General features: G+C 46.1%; 1 protein-coding gene across 1 annotated transcript in view; it reads right to left on the bottom strand.

The window, feature by feature from the left end:
- Positions 1 to 4796: 4796 nt before the first annotated feature.
- The window catches only part of GYPC (glycophorin C (Gerbich blood group)), a 39782-nt gene continuing 24040 nt past the window's right edge, over positions 4797 to 20538 (bottom strand). The window contains exons 2-3 of the mRNA XM_005279756.4: positions 12077 to 12127; positions 4797 to 6931 (exon numbers count right to left, since the gene is read on the bottom strand). Coding sequence (XP_005279813.1) covers positions 6735 to 6931; positions 12077 to 12127 — 248 coding nt within the window. The 3' untranslated portion in view covers positions 4797 to 6734. The remainder of the gene's footprint in view (positions 6932 to 12076; positions 12128 to 20538) is intronic.

The following is a 20538-nucleotide window of genomic DNA, read 5'->3' on the forward strand; positions in this document are numbered from 1 at the left end:
GATGCTGATTTACATCCACTGAGGATCTGGGCCCTTCATTATTTATTTATTCTTTGCAGTTTTTGAAGGAGGGGGAGGTGTGTTGGGAAAAAATATACTATTTGTGCCAGCCATTCAAGACTATGCAATGTTTGCCTACATGTTCCATGGTCATGCAGTTAATTAACACTCCAGAAGGCCAGGCTTCTGAATGAAGAAAGCTGCATAAGGTTGGACATTCATCTGCTTCCTCGTTGATCTCATTCAGCAGTCTGGGATATGCACAGGTTATCTTGGATGCTTGGTACCAGCAAGAAGCCAATAGGCCGTATCCCTGGCTTGGTACAGTGAGTATAGAGAGAGCTCGTTCTTGGCTGGTTCCCCCTCCTTTTTAAAATCTATTTTAACCACTGGTAAAGTCAGAGGAACTCCATTAAGTCAATGGAGACCCTGAAGTTAATGGAGTGCCAAGCTGTGTAAATCAGGAGTGAGTGAGAGCAAATGTGGCCAGATGTTTCTGTATGTTGCCATAAAAATACGCAGCCTAATCGAGAGTGACAGGCTGCAGGGTTGGTCCCAGAGACGCTCGCAGATATACCATTAAAACAGAGCTCAATTGCACAGAAATCAAATTCAGGGTCTGTAATGAAAGATGAAAAGATCTAAGCAGCGGCAGGTTTTCGTTTTCTAATGTAAATGGCAGGGTGGTATTTAAGCTATGACTGATCTCCAGCTTTTGGCAAGCTTGCAGTTTTCACTCCACTATGATAAAAAATATAGCTAATAGGGTAAATGTGATTAAGTGACTCTGACAAGCAATTCACAGTTCTCTCACATGGAGAAGCACAAGCAGGATCCAGTGAGCATTATTTCTGAATCTACAATACAAAGGCTTTCCAGCCTTGTCTATGCCGCAGACCAAATTCTGCTCCGGTTACTCTGGTGTAATCCCAAGTAACTGTCGAAATTGGTAGAATAATGGTGGATTTAAATTCATAGATTTTGAAGCCAGAAGGGACGGTTGGTATCAGCTAGTTTAACCTCCTGTATAACACAAGCCATAGAACTTCAAGACTACGTAAGAACCCAACAACTTCGTCACCGAACCCATAACACTACACACTAAGCCCATCTGGAACATAGGAATTGCCCTACTGTCTGTGAACTGTCTGGTCCAGTGTCCTGTATCCGGTTTGGCCAGCACCACAGATCAGTCTGGCCCTAAGTATAATTTGCCACGTTTATTTGAAACTAGATAAAGGAATGAAGAAAATGGCCGAAAGGTGGCCCAATGACCCAATGGTGCCCTTCTAGACTGGAGGCTGGTGACACTGGAGATTGGGTAGGGATAAATAGACATAACACTGCCATTCACACTCACTTTACAGCAGTGGATGATACATGAGTCAAAACAGGGTAGAGATGAAATTCTTCCTTTGTCTGTCCTGAGGCAGCTCCGCTGGCATTTAGTACTGCAGCTATCTGGATTCTGGAACCTTTTGTGAGTCTTCCGGCTCCCAGGTATTGGACAGGAAAATGTCACAGGCTTTGTCCCATGCTGGAGACAGTCTGCTTTGTATTCTCCTCCTAATGATTTTGCCTCAGAAGGCCTCTGGGCTTGTGTGTCTATTTGGCCAGATTGACAATACTGCCCCTGAAGTCAATGGAATTGCATGGGGCGGGAGATGTGGCAGAAATTGACCAACTGCCTAGAAAGAGAATGGGATGCATTCATCTCGGTGGTTACTCCCTCACGTTCACTGATGAAAGTGGGCCAAGGTGCTGGGAACATTAACTATGTAATGAAAGGGTAGGGCACAGCTTCAGTGACAAAATGCTGGCAGATTGTCCCACATTGGCACTGATAGTGGTTGGCATCTGGAAATGCTTAGGTAAGCATTCCCATCAACAGGGGAAGGCAGGGCCGCTAGTTGGACTGAATGCTTATATGCAAAATTCTGTTCTCAGTAGCACCGGTGTAATGCCACTGCTGGTAATGGGGTTACACCATTGTAGCTAAGCACCTGTAACGTTTGCACAGCCCTAGACTAAACACTAGTACAGGGGACAGCAACCTTTCAGAAGTGCTGTGCCGAGTCTTCATTTATTCACTCTAATTTAAGGTTTCGCGTGCCAGGAAGTCATTTTAACGTTTTTAGAAGGTCTCTTTCTATAAGTCTATGATATATAACTAAACTATTGTTGTATGTAAAGTAAATAAGGTTTATAAAATGTTTAAGAAGCTTCATTTAAAATTAAATTAAAATGCAGAGCCCCCCAGACCGGTGGCCAGGACCCGGGCAGTGTGAGTGCCACTGAGAATCCGCTTGCGTGCTGCCTTCGGCATGCGTGCCATAGGTTGCCTACCCCTGAGCTAGTATAAGATCAGGTGTTGGTGCCATGTAAATCCAGTAGAGCAACAGATGTCCACGTAACTCACTTTAATCTAGACTAGAGGATGGATTTTGAAAATAGCTTTATTTTTCTTCACAAACAACACAGTGTTTCAGTGAGACCTGTTTAAATCTCCAGGGCCCAATCTAAAGCCCACTGACATCAACAGGAATCTTTCCAGACAAGTTTTTCTAATTAAGTTATGAGCCTCATTTCTTAACACTAGCTATTATCTTATTTTTAAAAAAGCCTTAATGCGTCCACAACAGCATCAGTTTGAAAATTAGCAAATAGTTGAGGATTCGATGCAAAGTTTCAAAGGCATTGAAAATGCATTTTGAAGACCGACTGGTGCTTCCAAACAGAGGCGTTATGTACAAAGTGGTTCCTGCGGGACCAATGATTGTCAGTTATTATAGAGCACTACACCAGGAGTATCCGTACCAAACTAGAGCTGGGCGTGAAATGGTTTTCCTATCCTGTGGAAATTTTTGAGATTTCTAAAAATTTCCCATTTTGCACTGGGATGAAACCAAGACTGTTCTGATTTTTTGGGGGGGTTGGGGGGAACCCAGAAGAAAGCGAACTAGATTCCCCTGCCCCAGAATAGCCCGGTGGTTTAGTCACAGCTCAGGTGTGTGAGACTCAGGTTCAGAAGGACTGTGCTCTGACTGATTTGGAGTAAGGACTTGAACCCAGGTGAATTCAAGCAGTAGAGTATTCTGGAGTGTCTCTAGTTTGGACCAGAAATTCCATCCTGGACCCGACAAAACTTCCTAACAAAAGTTTTTTTGTTAAAACCAACCCTTTCCCACAAGAAGTTTGTTTTGACAAAGCAGCATTTTATGACAGAAAACCATTTTGTCAAAAAAATTCCCACCCAGCTCTATACCAAATGTATAGTTGGCATTTGCTCATACAAAATGTGTCCTATTTCCTGAGTTGGTGGCTACATAATAATGGGAGTAAGTAACTCACTGAAAACTTTTAGTGCTATTTTAAAAAATCTATCAGCTCTTTTTGATCCAAAGTTACAGCCACCCGCCGAGGCACCTCTGTATTGCAAACTGTGTTCTGTTTAGCACAGCATGTGGCTTACAGAGAGGGAAGTTTTGCAAATTAGCCCTAAAAGTTATGAGAATTTTGTAATGCACTGATTTAAGCCAAACTGATTGAAGACAGTGGGGCTATTGTGTGGGTAGAGGATGAGCGATTGGGCCCTTAGAGCTCTGCCAGTCTCATGATACTGTTAAATGTTGCTCTTTCTTTACAAAGCAACCTTTGATTCCTAAAAAGTCAAACAAAAAAACCCCTCACATCCCTGCTCTGCTCTCTGTTCTGGGTGCGCGAGTCAAAATCACTGAACTTGAAAGAACACAGAGAAAATAACTGAAAACATGACTAGCGCCAAAGTTACTGTTCTAAAATATTCTAAAATATTCTAAAAGGCTCATTGGTGATGGGTCGACGATGTAGTTATTGTATACTTGGATTGTTCAGCTGGCTGCGTGAATGTGGGGAAAATGGCATACAGAAATGAAGTAAACTACTAAGGAGACCATAGCCAAAGATTTGGGGCCTAAATAGTCACATACTGGGCCAGATTTTCAATTGATGTAAATCAGCATAACTCCATTGAAGCCAATTTACCCCACTCCTTTAGGACTAACAGCTACCTGATGGCCATCAGTCCCACAACTCAAGATGACTCTCAGACTTGGTTGGCTTGGTCCATCCACCCCATTAATAAATAAAAACACACTCTGGTGTACCTTGTGCAGCTGTTCAGGTATCCCATGGTTCCTTAGTAGCTTAGTCACAATCCCTAGCCTTGAAAAACGATTTGTTCCTTGCAACCTCAGTGGACCTCCCACCACCACCTCATTTCTGCTGTGCGTCCGTCCAGAAGATGGCTACTCAGATGAGAATTTACTACCGTTCCAGTCAGCCACTAGAAAGGCTTCAAACAAACCTTTATTGAGTAAGTTCTTCTTAGCAGCCATAGCTGGCTGGTGTGGGGCTGGATAGATGCAAGGTAGAAATAAGGGCATATAAGGTTCAGGAAGTTTGCTTTAAGGAAAAGGCTTAATAGGGCCTGGCCCACTAGGCCTCCTGAAAGGTTGTTTTTTTTGCCGGGGGAGTTCCCTGGTCTCGCGTATGACATGGGGTGTATGTTCCACCCACCCTCACATCCATAGGGAATGTATACATTGTTTCCAGACTGGGTTCCTGAGCCTATCCAGGGCGTAAGCTTATGTATTTTTTTAGGTCGACGAAGAATTTAACTTCATAGTAGATATGTGAATTCTGCACCTTCAAGAAGAGGATGTCCCTTTCCTTCTCCTCCCCTCAGCTCCTTTTCTGGGGATCCAGGCACAGAAGTGTACTCCCACTGCTAAGATTAATCAATTTCCTCCACCCAAAACAATCACACACGTTTATTCCTATTTCACAAGCAGCGGTGAAAGGATTCAAATGGTAACACGAATAAAAAAATCAAGTACATAACACCATAACATTTGAATTGTGTTAGTGCTGGACTATTGGATTTTAGTATCATGTGGGCTGATGTATATGATATGGCTGTACAATGGTGTGTGGAATTTGGTCCCAAGTTTTTAGTAAGTTGGCATGGTTTGGATTTTCTTTGGTTAAAAGCATACAGCGCAAAGATTCAACATTAGCCAACATTCAATCTTTAGGACTCTCCTACTGCAAAGTCCTGCTCTGGTAGGTACTGAGCGGCCTTGAGGATTTAATTAAAGAGACAAAACTGTCCCCTTCCTTCACCAAATCTACTTGATTCCTCAAATATTTTCTCCTGGAGATCTAGTCTCCTCTAGTAGTTGTATGGCCAACATTGGTGAATTAAGCTGGTCTCTAGGAGCCAGTCTGGCTTCCAGTGTCATAAAATGAAGATCTTTGGAGAACATGAAGCCACCAAGTTGTGAAAGCACAATTATAGATGTCTCTCTATAAACAGGAAAACATAGAAAACTATTGATTTAAAACAGGGTAGTTGATCGAAGGCACATTTATTATTAATTGTTCCCTCCGCCCCCCCCCCATACTCATTTGGGATAATTAAGGGCATAAACCTAGCTGGTGATAAACAGGTGCAGAGGACAATTAATCCTATTTCCAGGACGACCTGGTGGTTTCCGTGAGACAAAGAGCTTGCTGTTGTGAAGAAATTCATCACAGTGAATTCTTATGTGATGAACAGGATCTTTCATTTTACAGCTCACGTCCATTTTATTTTTTTAAAGAGGTGATGCTCAATGGAATTTTTTGTATCTGAGGCTGCATGAAAAGCGAGATATATTTAAAAGCTGGGAGGGGCACAAAAGAGAGAAAGATCAATACCACCGAATGGGATTCAAATGGACAAACTGCTCCAGGGTAGCATTACAGTTACATTTCTAAGTGTTATTTATGTCTGCGTTCTGACTCAATTCCCCCAAATGTCAGCAGGTTTTTGAAAGAATTCGCCAATGTGAAATAAATAAACAAACACCAGGGCCAGAGTTCTCATTCCAAATCTAGGGGAGAGCATTTGTTTCAGAAGGCCTGCACTAGCCAATAACTATTGACTTACGTATGCATGAGAGGAGCCAAATAGCTATTTGGGATCATTGTCTTAAGTCTAGTGGTTATTACCTACTATATACTGTAAATTCTAACACTTTGCATTCCTCAAGTCACCATGAAGAGCTAGCTAAAATTCCTTCACTCTTAAGTGTTCCATATTTCTCCTATAGGGTTTGTGTGTGTTGTGTCCTTGACTTAAAAACAAAGTGGGGGGTGGGGGGGGGAGAAGAGGGCTGGAAGGAAAAAAATCACACCTGGCAAAGTGCACATTTAAGGGGGGGGGAATTCTGGACTAGAGACCAATTTTTGTTCCACTAACCTCAGCTTTTATCTGGTTTAACTCTTGTTCTATTACCACTGAAAATGCATTTTCAGGTAGTTCTGTATAATATCGATGTAGGGGGCATCGTTAACGCTAAGAGGATGTTTTCCATTGGCATCTGCTATTTTGACCAAATGTCAAGGTGTGACATTTGATATCGTTAGCTGGTCTCGGTTTATCATTCAGACTGAGATTTTATTTCTTCTGATCGGATACTGAATTCAACTGTGACCAGCTGTGTGGCTAATAAAATCAACAGCCAGGTATCTGGTGTTCCATTCTTCATAGGGAGTGGGGGGGGGGGGGGAGAGTAGCAGTTCAGTTAGGATGCTTGCTTCTATCCTTGCCATATCCATATCTTAGTGCTTTCGTTGATGTAGCATTTCTGACCGATTCCCTTGGGGGGAAAGAACGACTAAGGCAGTCTCAGCGTGGCTTCCTTTTGCTCTCAGATGAAATACTCCTTTTTGCTCTCATCCACAGCCTCCTGGAGAGCCGGGTCATTTTTCAGCGCAGCGTCTGCACTTTCGGCAAATTCAGTTCCCTTTGCCTCATTCGTGTGGTAGGTGCCCTTGTGCCTGTACATGTATCGGAGCATCACGATCAACAGGCAGATTAGGACAATCGCCACCGCTGCTATGACACCTAGGAGGGAAGAACCGTTTGAATTGCTTAGTGAGCAATCGTATACAGCCTACATTTTACACTGGGACATAATGTAACCGGGGGTGTTCAGTAGGGGGGAATATGCTAAATATTACAGAAGTCCATAACAAAACCATGAGGGTTGGCAATACTAGGGCATAAGCACGCTTAGCGGGTCTATGAACGATGCAGACCCCCGGGGCAATTCCCAAGCAGAGAGGGTGCAGCTCACGTGGCTCTGTGTCTGTCCCACGTTCTAGATCCAAGGCAAGGGGCAGGAATTGGCCTTTCCTGACTTCTGTGCTCATCGCCCCATGCAGAGCCCATTTTTAACCATATTTAGACTGTGTACGCAATGAATGAGCTGTATGAAATCTGTACAACAAACACGAGAAAAGCCTGTCCTGCTAGACCAGTGGTCTCCAAACTTTTTTGATCGCGCACCCTGATCAGTAAAAATTTTTTGAGTACGCACCCCCACTATATGTATATTTATTTATTTATGTATAAATTATATACATGTACTACTATACTAATATATTATGTACAATATAAAACATACCAAAAAATAGAAATTAAAAACGGATGAGATAAAGAGGAACAATATTTTAAAAATAATTTTTACTGTATTTTATTTATTAACGGTACAAAAAACCTTTTTGCTCTCACAAAAAAAAATATTATTAATAATGTTTTTTAGTGAGAGCAATGTGATTGACTATGCTTCATTATTTCTGAAAATCTTGGTTTAACACTTTGTGATACAGCGATTGGAAGGTCTGGATTAGGGTTAGGGTGCAGGAGGGTGCTGGGCGTGCAGGGTCTGGGAGGGAGTTAGGGTGCGGAAGGGCGCTTAGGGTGGGGTGTGGGGGTCTGGGAGGGCATTAGGGTGCGGGAGGGCGCTCAGGGTGGGGTGTGGGGTCTGGGAGGGCGTTAGGGTGCAGGAGGGCGTTCAGGGTGGGGTGTGGGGTCTGGGAGGGCGTTAGGATGCGGGGGGGCGCTCAGGGTAGGGGTGCGGGAGGAGGCTGAGGGCTGGGGCAGGCAGGAGGTGCAGAGCACTTACCTGGGGCAACTCCTGTTTGGTGCAAGGGGTGTGCAGGTGGCTCTGCACAGCGCAGCACCGCCTCCATGGCCACGATTCTGGGAGCTGCACCCCCCGGGCAGGCAGGGCCACCCGGAACGCAGGGGCTTTAGGAGCTGCAGAGCCTTGCTGCAGCTCTAAAGCCCCTTTCGGAATGTGGCCCTGTGAGCACGGGCCAGAGGACTCAGGAGGAGCGGGGCAGCCGCACAGCCAGCGACCGGAGAAAAGCGATGCTCTCCTTCTCTCCAGTCGGCTTTGAAGGGGAAAGCGCCGTTTCTTTCTGGCCGCTGGCTGCAGGGCTGCCCCTGCTCCTCCATGGACCGGAGGATTCAGGGCCGCATTCCGAAAGGGGCTTTATAGCTGCAGGCCAGGGTCCCGGGACCCCCTTAGCCCATGGCCCTGCAGCCCCTAAAGCCCCTGCGTTCCGGGTGGCCCTGCCTGTGGGGGAGGAAGGGGACAGCTTTCCCGCTCGTTCATTCCCTCCCTCCTCCAGCTGCCCTTTTTTCCCCCCCCTCTGGCGGCGCTCCACCTGCCGCGCCCCCCAATGGATCGTCTTGCACACACCCCCACTTTGGAGACCACTGTGCTAGACAAGCAATCAGGTCATGTCTACACAGAGACTTAATATGTGGCAAGCCAGGCAGGAAATCTGCCACACGCTAAGTGCCTATCTAGGCCCTGCTACCGTGGAGTAAAAGTTTCATAGTGCTCTTTGATATACTGCAGCAGTACGTCAAACAGCAATATGTCAAAGCGCACTATGGGATTTTTAGTGTGTGGCCACTTAGTACATGGCAAGCAAGTCTGCTGTAGATTTACATGCTGACTTGCCACACATTGAATCTCCAAGTAGCTCTAAGATAAGGATATAAGCAGCATTGATTGTCTTAACTTGGGGTGGGGGGGGAGGGAGACCGTGTCATACTTACAAATTTTATTTAAGCGAATGTTAAAATATTTTATAATATATAGGTTGAGAAAAGTGTCTGTACATCTGGGTATAGTGCTTAGATCAGGGGTCGGCAACCTTTCAGAAGTGATGTGCCGAGTCTTCCTTTATTCACTCTAATTTAAGGTTTCGCATACCACTAATACATTTTAATGTTTTTAGAAGGTCTCTTTCTATAAGTCTATAATATAGAACTAAACTATTGTTGTATGTAAAATAAATAAGGTTTTTAAAATGTTTAAGAAGCTTCATTTAAAATTATATTAAAATGCAGAGCCCCCCTCTCCTCCCCCCCTCCCCCCCCCCCCGGACCGGTGATAAGGACCCGGGCAGTGAGATCCACTGAAAATCAGCTCGTGTGCCACCTTCGGCACGTGTGCCATAGGTTGCCTACCCCTGGCTTAGATTATCCATTCATACAAAGTTTGTTTTAAAAAAGTCATAGGATACATATAGTGCATAATGCCAAAGTAGCGAAAGGATGGATGGACTTCACAAGGGTATCTCATCATTGCAGAGTAAGCGTGAGCTCACTTGTAGGGACATGAAAATGGGGGCGAGTAATACGAGACTGTTGGCATGAAAACAATGGCGAGGGGAGAATTTTGGCAACACTTCCAGGATTAAGGCAGGAGACCGTTTTAGTTGTACCTAATTATGTTAACTAGCTCCTCCAGCTTTTATGGTGACTGAAGTACTGCTCTCAGAAAGAGAATTGCTCATGTAAAGAAGTTGAGGTTACAATAATAATTTGATTCCACCAGAGGCTCTCTCAATTTTTTAGGACTACATTGGTATCCCTTGACACAATGGGCTTTAATAGGCTTTAGATCTGGCACAGTATTAATAACCCTAAGAGACGAAGCACAATTCAATTTACCTTCCACTGGTTCGCAGGAAACTGAAATTAAAGTTACAGGAGCTCGAACCTGAGGGAAATACAACAGAACCTCACTAATTTGCACTAATGATTGGGATACCCCTGGTGAATTACTGAAATGAGAGAGTGAGCAGGGAAGTGAACAAACGCAATGAAAATCAAAAGGCCAGGATAATGCATTTCTCCAGGTACAGTGCTTTGCTCATTTAGCTTGACAACTGTAGTTAGTTTAAATGTATGCGAGCGCTTGAATAGAACTCTAGGAAATGTGGTGTTGTATATTTTGTAAAAACAATGGGCCACATCACCAGCTGGTATAAATGGGCATAGCTCTAATCAATGAAGCTACCCTGATTTACACCAGCTGATGAGCTGGTTCAATGAGGTAAGAGTTCACTAGAGTGCCCGACTATTGGTTCTTTGTTGAGCTGTGGGGCGAGCGGCATCATTTGTGGGACGATAACGTGTGTAACTCAGCAAAGAGCCGATTACCGAGGTTCTGACATGATCTGGAATCTAGACACAGATGGATGTGGAAGGTAATAGAGCAGTTCCTTTCGGAGACGAGAAAGGGAAATGGTTGCCTCATGGCCATACATATCCCTTCCAGATGCACAGGGCTGGTGAAAGACACATAGATACCGGTCGGGGGAAGGCTAAACATCACCGTTTCCACCTCCTCCTCTGCTTCCCAGGGATGGATTTGGGGGTACAGGTGAGGTTGTGCTGGAGCACAAGCAGGGAATTGCCAGCTCGATGGCATCATCCCGCTTCAAGACTGCGGAAATTCTGCCCACCTATTGTGCCGAAGCAAATACGAGGCCAGAAGGGACCTGTGCGATCATCTAGTCTGATCTGTATAACAAAGGCCAGAGAACTGCCCCAACATAATCCCTAGAGCAGATCTTTTAGAAAAACATCTCGATTTAAAAATTTCCAGCGATGGAGAATCCACCACGACCCTTGATAAATTGTTCCAATGGTTAATTACTCTCACGGGTAAAAAATCTACACCTTATTGCCAGTCTGAGTTTGTCAAGCTATAGAAGAGCGGGGTGCTATCATTATCATTAACATATGGACTGCCCCTGTGCATCGAAACCCTAACATCCAGGCAGATCCTGGAATATTTGATTCCTTCCCAGGAAGCATGGCCATCTATTTAAAATTCCCCCTAATTCTGGACCTGAAACGTGACCTCTGTCATGAATTACGCACAGGCAATGGCAGGTGAAGTAATTGCCGGTGCAAATGTTGGATTTAAGTGTCCTAATTCTGTTCTCATGCCAGTCTCACACTGGTGTAACTCCATTCACCTCAATGGGGAGTCACTTCTGCAAGGCATAAATGAGATCAGAATCAGGCCCCAGGCCGTTAGATGTCTAAATTCTATCACTTTTCTCCTCGGTTGGTCACAGGTAAAAAATTAGAGTCTGGGCTGAAGCTGCTTGGAAGATTTAACCCTTCAAGGGCTGCTGGGTGGAGAGTGACTCTGTAGAACATAGTAACACCCTGTCTCCGGAGAGGGAGGGAGGGAGAGAGAGAGAGAGAGAGAGAGAGAGAAAGAGCGCGCGCGCATTCTGGGGCCCTAATTCAGCCATGTATTTAAGCACATGTTTTACTTTACGCGTGTGAATACTACAGAAGATTTAAAATTAAGCATTAAACATCCAAATTAAGCCTGTGCTTAAGGGTTTTGCTGGATTGGGACTTTTCTGATTTCATTTTTGAATACCGCATAGTATCTGCACAGCGATGTCTATAAAAGGCTGACCAAGCATGGGATTTTATAAGACGACAAGAGCCCTGTTTTCTTTCCTTCTAATGCAGAGGTTCTCAAACTTTAGCAACCCGAGGACACCCCATTTTGATTTAAAAATTTTCACGGACCCCTAAACCCCCCACTCAGCCCCAGGCTCCACCCCGACTCCACCTCTTCCCCCCAGGCTCCACCCCTGCCCCACCTCTTCCCTGCCTCTCTGCCCCCTCCCCCGAGCGCCTCGTCCCCGCTTCTCCCGCTCCCTCCTAGCATCTCCCGTACACTGCTGAAAAGCTGTTCCTCGGCATGCAGGAGGCACTGGGAGGGAGGGGGAGAAGTTAAGGGAGGGAAGAGGTGGAGTTGATCAGCAGGGCCAGTGGACCCCCGGAATACCCTCACGGACCCTCAGCGGTCCACGGACCCCAGTTTGAGAAACGCTGTTCTAATCAAACTTTCAAATACAGTCTAATACTTACCTCCAATGACTGCCACATCTACTGTCGCTGAAGAACCCCCGTGATCTCCAGCTACAAATAGAGAAGAATACAGAAAAATTAAGTAGATGAAATGGCTTGCATGATGTGTGACTGCAACTCCCCTACTGAAGGGTGCGATAGTATTTTAACCTTTGTAACATGAAATGTAGAACTTAAATGAGATCTCTGATTTAGCATCCATAAAATATCTAATTAAAACCGGGTGCATGGTAGTGGTATTGTATCAATATAATGCTTGGGAAAGAAACAGCCAACACATAGTGCAAATTCTCTTTGCCATCAGGGAAACACACCTACTGTTTCTTATGATCACTTACCTGTAACATCCTCTGATGAATGATGAAATTAAGAGTATCTGGGCAGTGTGATTAGTCTTGGAAAGTCAGTATGGGGGACAAAAAAGGGATGCCTATTTTGGACAGGATTCTCGTTTGGTATAAATTAGTTTAGTTCCATTGACTTTAATTACCATTATGTCTCAGCATCATCATCGTGTTTTATTTTTTAAATGTATATTTGGAGGAAAGCCAGACCTGGTGTGAATACGGTATAAGTTCAACACTTTCTTGCACCACATCTGAATGTGGCCCTTCGAAGCTAAATTATTTATAACTTATAACTTCTAAGCAGATAATCTTAGAATTTAAAAGCATAAGAAGATGATGCCGTGGCCTTTTCAGTATCTGAGATCAGGAATTTGGTTGAAAAAGTCATAAACTGCTGGGGAAAAAAAATAGCATTTACTAAAAAATTGAAACCAACAAAAAACCGAAAACAAACCAAAACACAAAACCACAGGGAGAAAAAAACAACTAATGAAAAGCTGTAGTGTTTGGAGAAAATACAAAACAAAACAATGACGTTTTTCCCTCCTTATCATCTGATACAGGGGTGGGCAAACTTTTTGGCCCGAGGGCCACATTGGGGTTGCAAAACTGGATGGAGGGCCAGATAGGGAAGGCTGTGCCTCCCCAAACAGCCTGTCCCCCACCCCCTATCCACCCCCTCCACTTCCTGCCCCCTGACTGCCCCCCTCAAGTCCCCCAACCCATCCAACAACCCCCCATTCCTTGTCCCCTGACCACCCCCACCCCTAACCGCCCCCTCCCAGGACCCCCCAGCTCTAACCGCCCCCTAGGACCCCACCACTTATCCAAACCCCCTGCTCCCAGTTCCCTGACTGCCCCAATCCCTATCCACACCCCCACCCCCTGACAGGCCCCCCGGTACCCCACATCTATCCAACCCCCCCTGTTCCCCGTCCCCTGATCCCATCCACACCCCCATCCCCTGAGACTCCCACACTTATCCAACCCCCCACCATGTTCCTCATGCCCTGACTTCCCCCCAGAACCTCCACCCCATCCAACCGCCCCCTGCCTCCTGTCCCCTGGGACCCCCCCGCCCCTTATCCAACCCCCTGGCCCCCTTACCATGCCACTCACAGCAGCATGTCTTGCAGCCGTGCTGCCCGGCTGGAGCCAGACACGCTGCCACGCTGCTCAGCAGGAGCGTGCAACCCCGCCGCCCAGAGCGCTGCCTGGGCGGCGGCGTGGCTATGGGGGCGGGGGGGGGGGGCAGCGCGGGAGGGGCCGGGAGCTCAAGGGCCGGGCAGGACGGTCCCACAGGCCGGATGTGGCCCGCGGACCGTAGTTTGCCCACCTCTGATCTAATATGATACTTAATTCAACAGTAAAGTGAGATAAACTGATATTTCCTTATTGGGTTCCCTGGTTGGACCTAAGCCAACGTTACCAGGTATGATTCTGTGCTCCCTTCTACTGTTTTTTACTCTGGTGTAACCCCACTGACTTCAACTGAATTATTCCTGATATTTTACTCGGCTCAACCTGTGTTTATTCTCAGAAGAAAATTATTACAGTGCAGGCCTAACAATTAATTTTGGAGGTAAATTTGTAGCAAGCATTGACTGGCAGCTTCTACAGTCAAGAAAGATAAAGCAGATGGTAGTAGGTTTTAAGGCCAGCAGGGAGCACTGTGATCATAGAATATCAGGGTTGGAAGGGACTTCAGGAGGTCATCTAGTCCAACCCCGTGCTCAAAGCAGAACCAATCCTAACTAAATCATCCCAGTCAGGGCTTTGTCAAGCCTGACCTTAAAAACTTCTAAGGATGCAGATTCCAACACCTCCCTACGTAACCCCCATTCCAGTGCTTCACCACCCTCCTAGTGAAAAAGTTTTTCCTAATATCCAACCTAGATCTCCCTCACTGCAACTTGAGACCATTACTCCTTGTTCTGTCATCTGGTACCACTGAGAACAGTCTAAATCCATCCTCTTTCGAACCCCTTTCAGGTAGTTGAAAGCAGCTATCAAATCCCCCCTCATTCTTCTCTTCTGTAGACTAAACAATCCCATAACTCATGTGCTCCAGCCCCCTAATCATTTTTGTTGCCCTCTGCTGGACTCTTTCCAATTTTTCCACATCCTTCTTGTAGTGTGGGGCCCAAAACTGGACACAGTACTCCAGGTGAGGCCTCACCAAAGTCGAATAGAGGGGAACGATCACATCCCTCGATCTGCTGGCAATGTCCCTATTATACAGCCCAAAATCCGTTAGCCTTCTTGGAAACAAGGGCACATTGTTAACTCATATCCAGCTTCTTGTCCACTGTAACCCTTAGGTCCTTTTCTGCAGAACTGCTGCCTAGACACTCGGTTCCTAGTCTGTAACAGTGAATGGGATTCTTCCATCCTAAATGCAGGATTCTGCACTTGTCCTTATTGAACCTCATCAGGTTTCTTTTGTCCCAATCCTCTAATTTGTCTACGTCCCTCTGTATCCTATCCCTACCCTCCAGCGTATCTACCACTCCTCCCAGTTTAGTGTCATCTGCAAACTTGCTGAGAGTGCAGTCCACGCCATCCTCCAGATCATTAATGAAGATATTAAACAAAACCGGCCCCAGGACCGACCCTTGGGGCACTCCGCTTGAAACCGGCTGCCAACTAGACATGGAGCTGTTGATCACTATCTGTTGAGCCTGACAATCTAGCCAGCTTTCTATCCACCTTATAGTCCATTCATCCAGCCCATACTTCTTTAACTTGCCAGCAAGAATACTGTGGAAGACCATATCAAAAGCTCTGCTAAAGTCAAGGAATAACACATCCACTGCTTTCCCCTCATCCACAGACCCAGTTATCTCCTCATAGAAGGCAATTAGCTTAGTCAGGCATGACTTCCCCTTGGTGAATCCATGCTGACTGTTCCTGATCACTTTCCTCTACTCTAAGTGCTTCAGAATTGATTCCTTGAGGACCTGCTCCATGATTTTTCCAGGGACTGAGGTGAGGCTGACTGGCCTGTAGTTCCCCGGATCCTCCTCCTTCTCTTTTTTAAAGATGGGCACTACATTAGCCTTTTTTCAGTCATCTGGGACCTCCCCCGATCGCCATGAGTTTTCAAAGATAATGGCCAATGGCTCTGCAATCACATCCGCCAACTCCTTTAGCACCCTCGGATGCAGCGCATCCGGCCCCATGGACTTGTGCTCGTCCAGTTTTTCTAAGTCAGTTAGGGCTTGTCTACATTACCTGCTGGATTGACAGGAAGCGATCGATCCAGCGGGGGTCTATTTATCACGTCTAGTCTAGATGCGATAAATTGACCGCCGAGCGCTTTCCCTTCAACTCCGGTACTCCACCAGGGCAAGAGGCGGAGGCAGAGTCGACGGGGGGTGGGGGATGGTTATCCCCCCCTTGCATAGACCAGGCCTAAGTCTGCCCTCCTGCATACCACAGGCCATAGAACTTCCCTGAAAGAATTCTTGTTTTGAACTATAGCAGATCTTTTAGAGCAACAAACAGGGTGATTGACTTTTGGAGGTTTCCCAGGCTTTGTATAGTACAGAGGCTCCCTTCACCTGGAGTGTTGTTGTATTGTTTATATAATTACAAATTCTGTTGGTTGACTAATAAGACAAATTGTATAGGATGGGGGATATCGGTCCATCAGGGTACAACCCGAGTAGCTGGGAAGAGTCTGTTTATGTGGAGAAGGAAGACACCCAAAGCCCAGGTCCTCCTACAGAAGCACCAAGACTATGATAGTTCCCAGAACATCCCAGACCTGTGAAAGGAATGGTAACGCATTGGCAGGCCCACTGCTTCCAGCCCCTCTCTGTAGCCCACACCTGGCCCCTCTATATCAGAGCACAGTAACCTCACTGGAGCTGAGGCACATACCCCCACAGCCTCAGATCCTGCCCTCCCATGGAGTTGCACCATTGGGGGGGCGGTTTCCAAAGTATCTGCAGGAAGGTCTAGGAATAGGATTCTTCCGAACACCCCCTTCCCCGATCCCGTTCACGCTGTGCGTCGATGAAGGGTTTACCCCATTCCATGCAATCTGCACACTTTTATTACAACCAGGTCCACTCCAAAGCCTCATGGCTCAGAACAGATCAATTCCCTGTAGTAGCCTAGCAGTGGGGTTCCTCTCCGTCTGGGTCTGTGGGAGGCCAAACCACCTCACTACACACCAGTCCATCGCCCACCATGGGGAATTAGCGGGGCGACAAGTGTCTCTAGCTCAGGCCTGTTTTCAGGGGGCGAGCAACAAACACAGTTAAATAGCCCGGGCCCTCAATCAGGGCAATAGGAGTCTAGGGTTCGGGCCTGTGGTCAGGCCCCAGGAGCACACACAGTTAGATGGCCCAGACCCTGAGTCAGGGCAGGGCAATAGAGGTCTATGGCTCGGACCTATGGTCAGGGCTGAGCAGCAAACCCAATCAGGGAGCCCGGACCCTTACTCAGGGTGGGGCACTAAGAATCAATATCTCGGGCCTGTAGTCAGGGTTGAGCAGCAAAGGGTTCGAGCCTCCTATCTCCTGCAGATGGCCGACAAACCCTGGCTTCGTGGCCTGGAGAGGGGGAGACTGGCACCCCACGATTGGGGTGGCAGGGGGGACACAGGCCCACCCGCTCCGCTGCATCCCGGCCCAGGGCCCTACCAGTGGCAGATCGCTCTGCCACTGGGTCAGCGGGGATCCTGACCACAACACGCTGACCTACTCTCTGGCAGCACTGCAGCCAGACTAGGGTCGGCTGTCCCTGGGCCATTTCCGAACTCCCCCTCGGGGTGCACCTAGATCAGTAGGGGGTCCTCCAAATCGTCCGGGTAGAAGGCCTGTAATAGTGCTGGCCACTCCTCCGCAGTCGGATCAGCAGACGGCTCTGGCCAGTACTCGGTTCCACAGGGGCCTGCGGCAGTCTCCCAGCTCAGGAGCAAGCAGGAGGCGTCTGACTCCTCCGGCAGTTGCCGCCCAGCTGAGCTCCCAGGCCCATCTTTTATACTTTCTGTCCTGCCCACTGACTTCTGGTGGGAGGGGTGAGCATGACATGGCTCCACCCACCAGGGCTCAGTGAGGGGGTTGCTCTCCCTTTGTGTCCATGAGAGGCCACACCACCTCACTACATTCCCCCCAAGCTCAAACTGTATTGGCCTTCTTTATGCCTGATGCACACTGACAAAGAAAACTTTTCCGTTATATAGCAGGCACCTAAACGTGTGAATCCTGAAACGTTTCCCTAGGTTATTGCAATATCAAGCTACAAAGGGATGCTTCCAAATATTAATTCCAGATCAAATCCTCCTCGCTTTAATTATAAAAGTATATGAGTAGCTCTCCATCATTCCTGGCATTCCCAAGGGCCCTTCTGATTCAGATAACAAGCAAATGCCTTATCTCCAGCCCTTGACACAGAAGTGCTTTTTGATAAAGTATCTCCGCGTTAAGATTTAATTTTGACACTGGACTTTTTAAGCTTTTGGAAGAATGTGGGCCAGATCCTCCACTGGTGGAAATCGGCGTTGCTCTGCTGAAGTCAGTGGAACTATGCCAGTGAACATGGTTATGTGTCTATAATCACCACAGCTCTCAATGATTGCCAATAGGAGAGTCTCCACTTTTGCATTAACATGTCCTCCTCCCACAGGGAGATGGAGTTGTGGGAGGGATAGTTCAGTGATTTGAGCATTGACCTGCTAAACCTAAGGTTGTAAGTTCAATCCTTGAGGGGGCCATTTAGGGATCTGAAGCAAAATCAGTATTGGTCCTGCTAGTGAACGCAGGGGGCTGGACTTGATGACCTTTCAGGGTCCCTTCCAGCTCTATGAGATAGGTATATCTCCATATTATCCTTTCATCGGGTAAACTGGAGGTGTGCCAATTTATACAGCAGTAGAGAATTTAGATCAAAAATTTGGCCCACTTCCCTCCTCACTTTCACTGATGTAAATCAAAAGTAACTTAATTGTGAGGCCACTTCTTCAGCTGAGGTTCTCAGCTGGCAGCTCAGCGAACAAGCGTGTGAGGGAACTACCAGACTTGCTATATTAATGGGACTGAGGGCATTATACAAAGTTACCATGACTGGTCGAAGTGTTGGGGCTGGTGAGTTTGCACTTATGAAATGAGATGACCTGCTCTGAGTCTGAAAGAGAGGTGACCGCCATCATCTGGAGCAGATGTAGAATGCTAAACCTCCAGAAGTATTATCTGTTAGTTTTGGGCTGAATTCCCTACAGTGGCAAAGACTCCCATGCTCTTCCAGGAGTTTTTGCCTGGGTAAGGACTACAAGGTGTGACACTCTATGAATTCTTTATTCCATTCATCTGCAGAGGACTCAAATGCCTGTGTTTCGTGAGTCTTTTTGTCGTGTCCATTTGGTTATTTTCCTGTGTTTCACAGGGGAGACATTTTCAGGGATTGCCTATTAAATTGCCCCTGCAAAAATGCCTCCCACAGTTACGCTGGCTTGCCTGTCTGTTAGGCGCAATCTGGCCCGTTATGGGTTATATAGCGCTGTAACTCAAAGACTGCATCTGGGCACTGTACAGCAGCGTTGGTTATTAAAACATACAGAAATGAAGAGAGTGGAAAAGCTCCTGTTCTTCATAAAATTCCTACCCACACCAATGTATTAAACCCATCAAGACAACAATAAACAAACCAAACAGCCAAACTAAATGTTCAGCCAAAAGCCCGTATCTTTGTTGCATTATATGAAACTCCTCAAATTCCAGCTCTGAGGGATCAAGTTTCAGAAGATCAAGTTTTGCAACAGATAATGCTTTGCTACCAATCTCATCAAGCCAGGTCCCAGAGACAGACAGAGGTTTTGTCCCAGCAGACCTCAAATATCATCATGGAACATAGGGGAAGGGAGTGACTTTTTGAAATATCTGGAGTAAGATAGTGGGAAATGGATCCCAGTACATGGAACAAGGGATTATACCAGTCCATAAATACAATTCAGTGATTATATTTTAATCCATGCACTGATTAGGGGTCCCAAAAATCTACAGGGAATGTTGCAAGTCCACATAATGCTCCTGAGGGCTAGATATAGCAATTGGATGATAGGACTCTATCATCACCAATGCAAAATCCATCCTACCAGAGACTTAAGTTTAGCAGTGTCAAATTGCTGAATACTTTCTAATATATCAAAGTTTGCTCTTCCAATAAGGAAACAGAAACAATCCCATGCGACTTGTGTCCAATCACACAGCTCACAGAACAAATTCCAAATATCAAATAAATGATTGCAGCAAAAAGCGTGCAAGGAATCCATAGGTTGAAACATGTCTGCACAAAGTAGCAAACAAATGGGGTTGGTTCATAGATATCATGATCTGTTTAGGTGGACAGGAGAGAGGGCCAAACTGAATGGATTAGTGGCTTGAAGTGAATAATTCAACCAGCTCTGAATGTAAATGAAAGCAGGATTTTCCCATTCTTAATACCTGGATCCCTGTCTCCCATTCCTCCATCAAGTGAGGAAGAATCTATCCCTGGTCCAATGGGTAATGACTCTTGGTTATTATTATAATCTTTCTTCTGCCATGAACTCTTCTTGTCTTGCATCTGAAGAAGTGAGGTTCTTACCCACGAAAGCTTATGCTCCCAATACTTCTGTTAGTCTCAAAGGTGCCACAGGACCCTCTGTTACTTTTTACAGATTCAGACTAACACGACTACCCCTCTGATACTCTTCTTCTCTTGTGTACCTTCCTGCATTCAACAATCGCTTGAGCTCCAAAAGTAAGTCCCTCAGTTAGCAGGACTCTATCATCACCAATGCAAAATCCATCCTACCAGATACTTAAGACCCAAGAAGTAACCTAGTCTTAACGTATATAACAACCCATTGTTTATGCAATTGCTGTACACCCTTCTTGCCCTTCATGTTTGTGTCTTGCCAATACATCACATTCATGAGAAAATCAGTAATCTATGAACCTTAGTTTACTGATGTAATTTGCAAGCTACAGTTAAATCTGGTTTACTGAGGTTCTATGTGTAAGAATGAACAGAGCAAACTTCCTTTAAAAATCTCTCCAAGCAGCCTCTGGACTTGTTTTGTGAAATATCTGTTACATTAGATACATGCCTTTCGAGAGTTAAAAA

This window comes from Chrysemys picta, chromosome 11, assembly GCF_011386835.1.
Source record: "Chrysemys picta bellii isolate R12L10 chromosome 11, ASM1138683v2, whole genome shotgun sequence".
In the NCBI taxonomy this organism is placed as follows: Eukaryota; Metazoa; Chordata; order Testudines; family Emydidae; genus Chrysemys; species Chrysemys picta.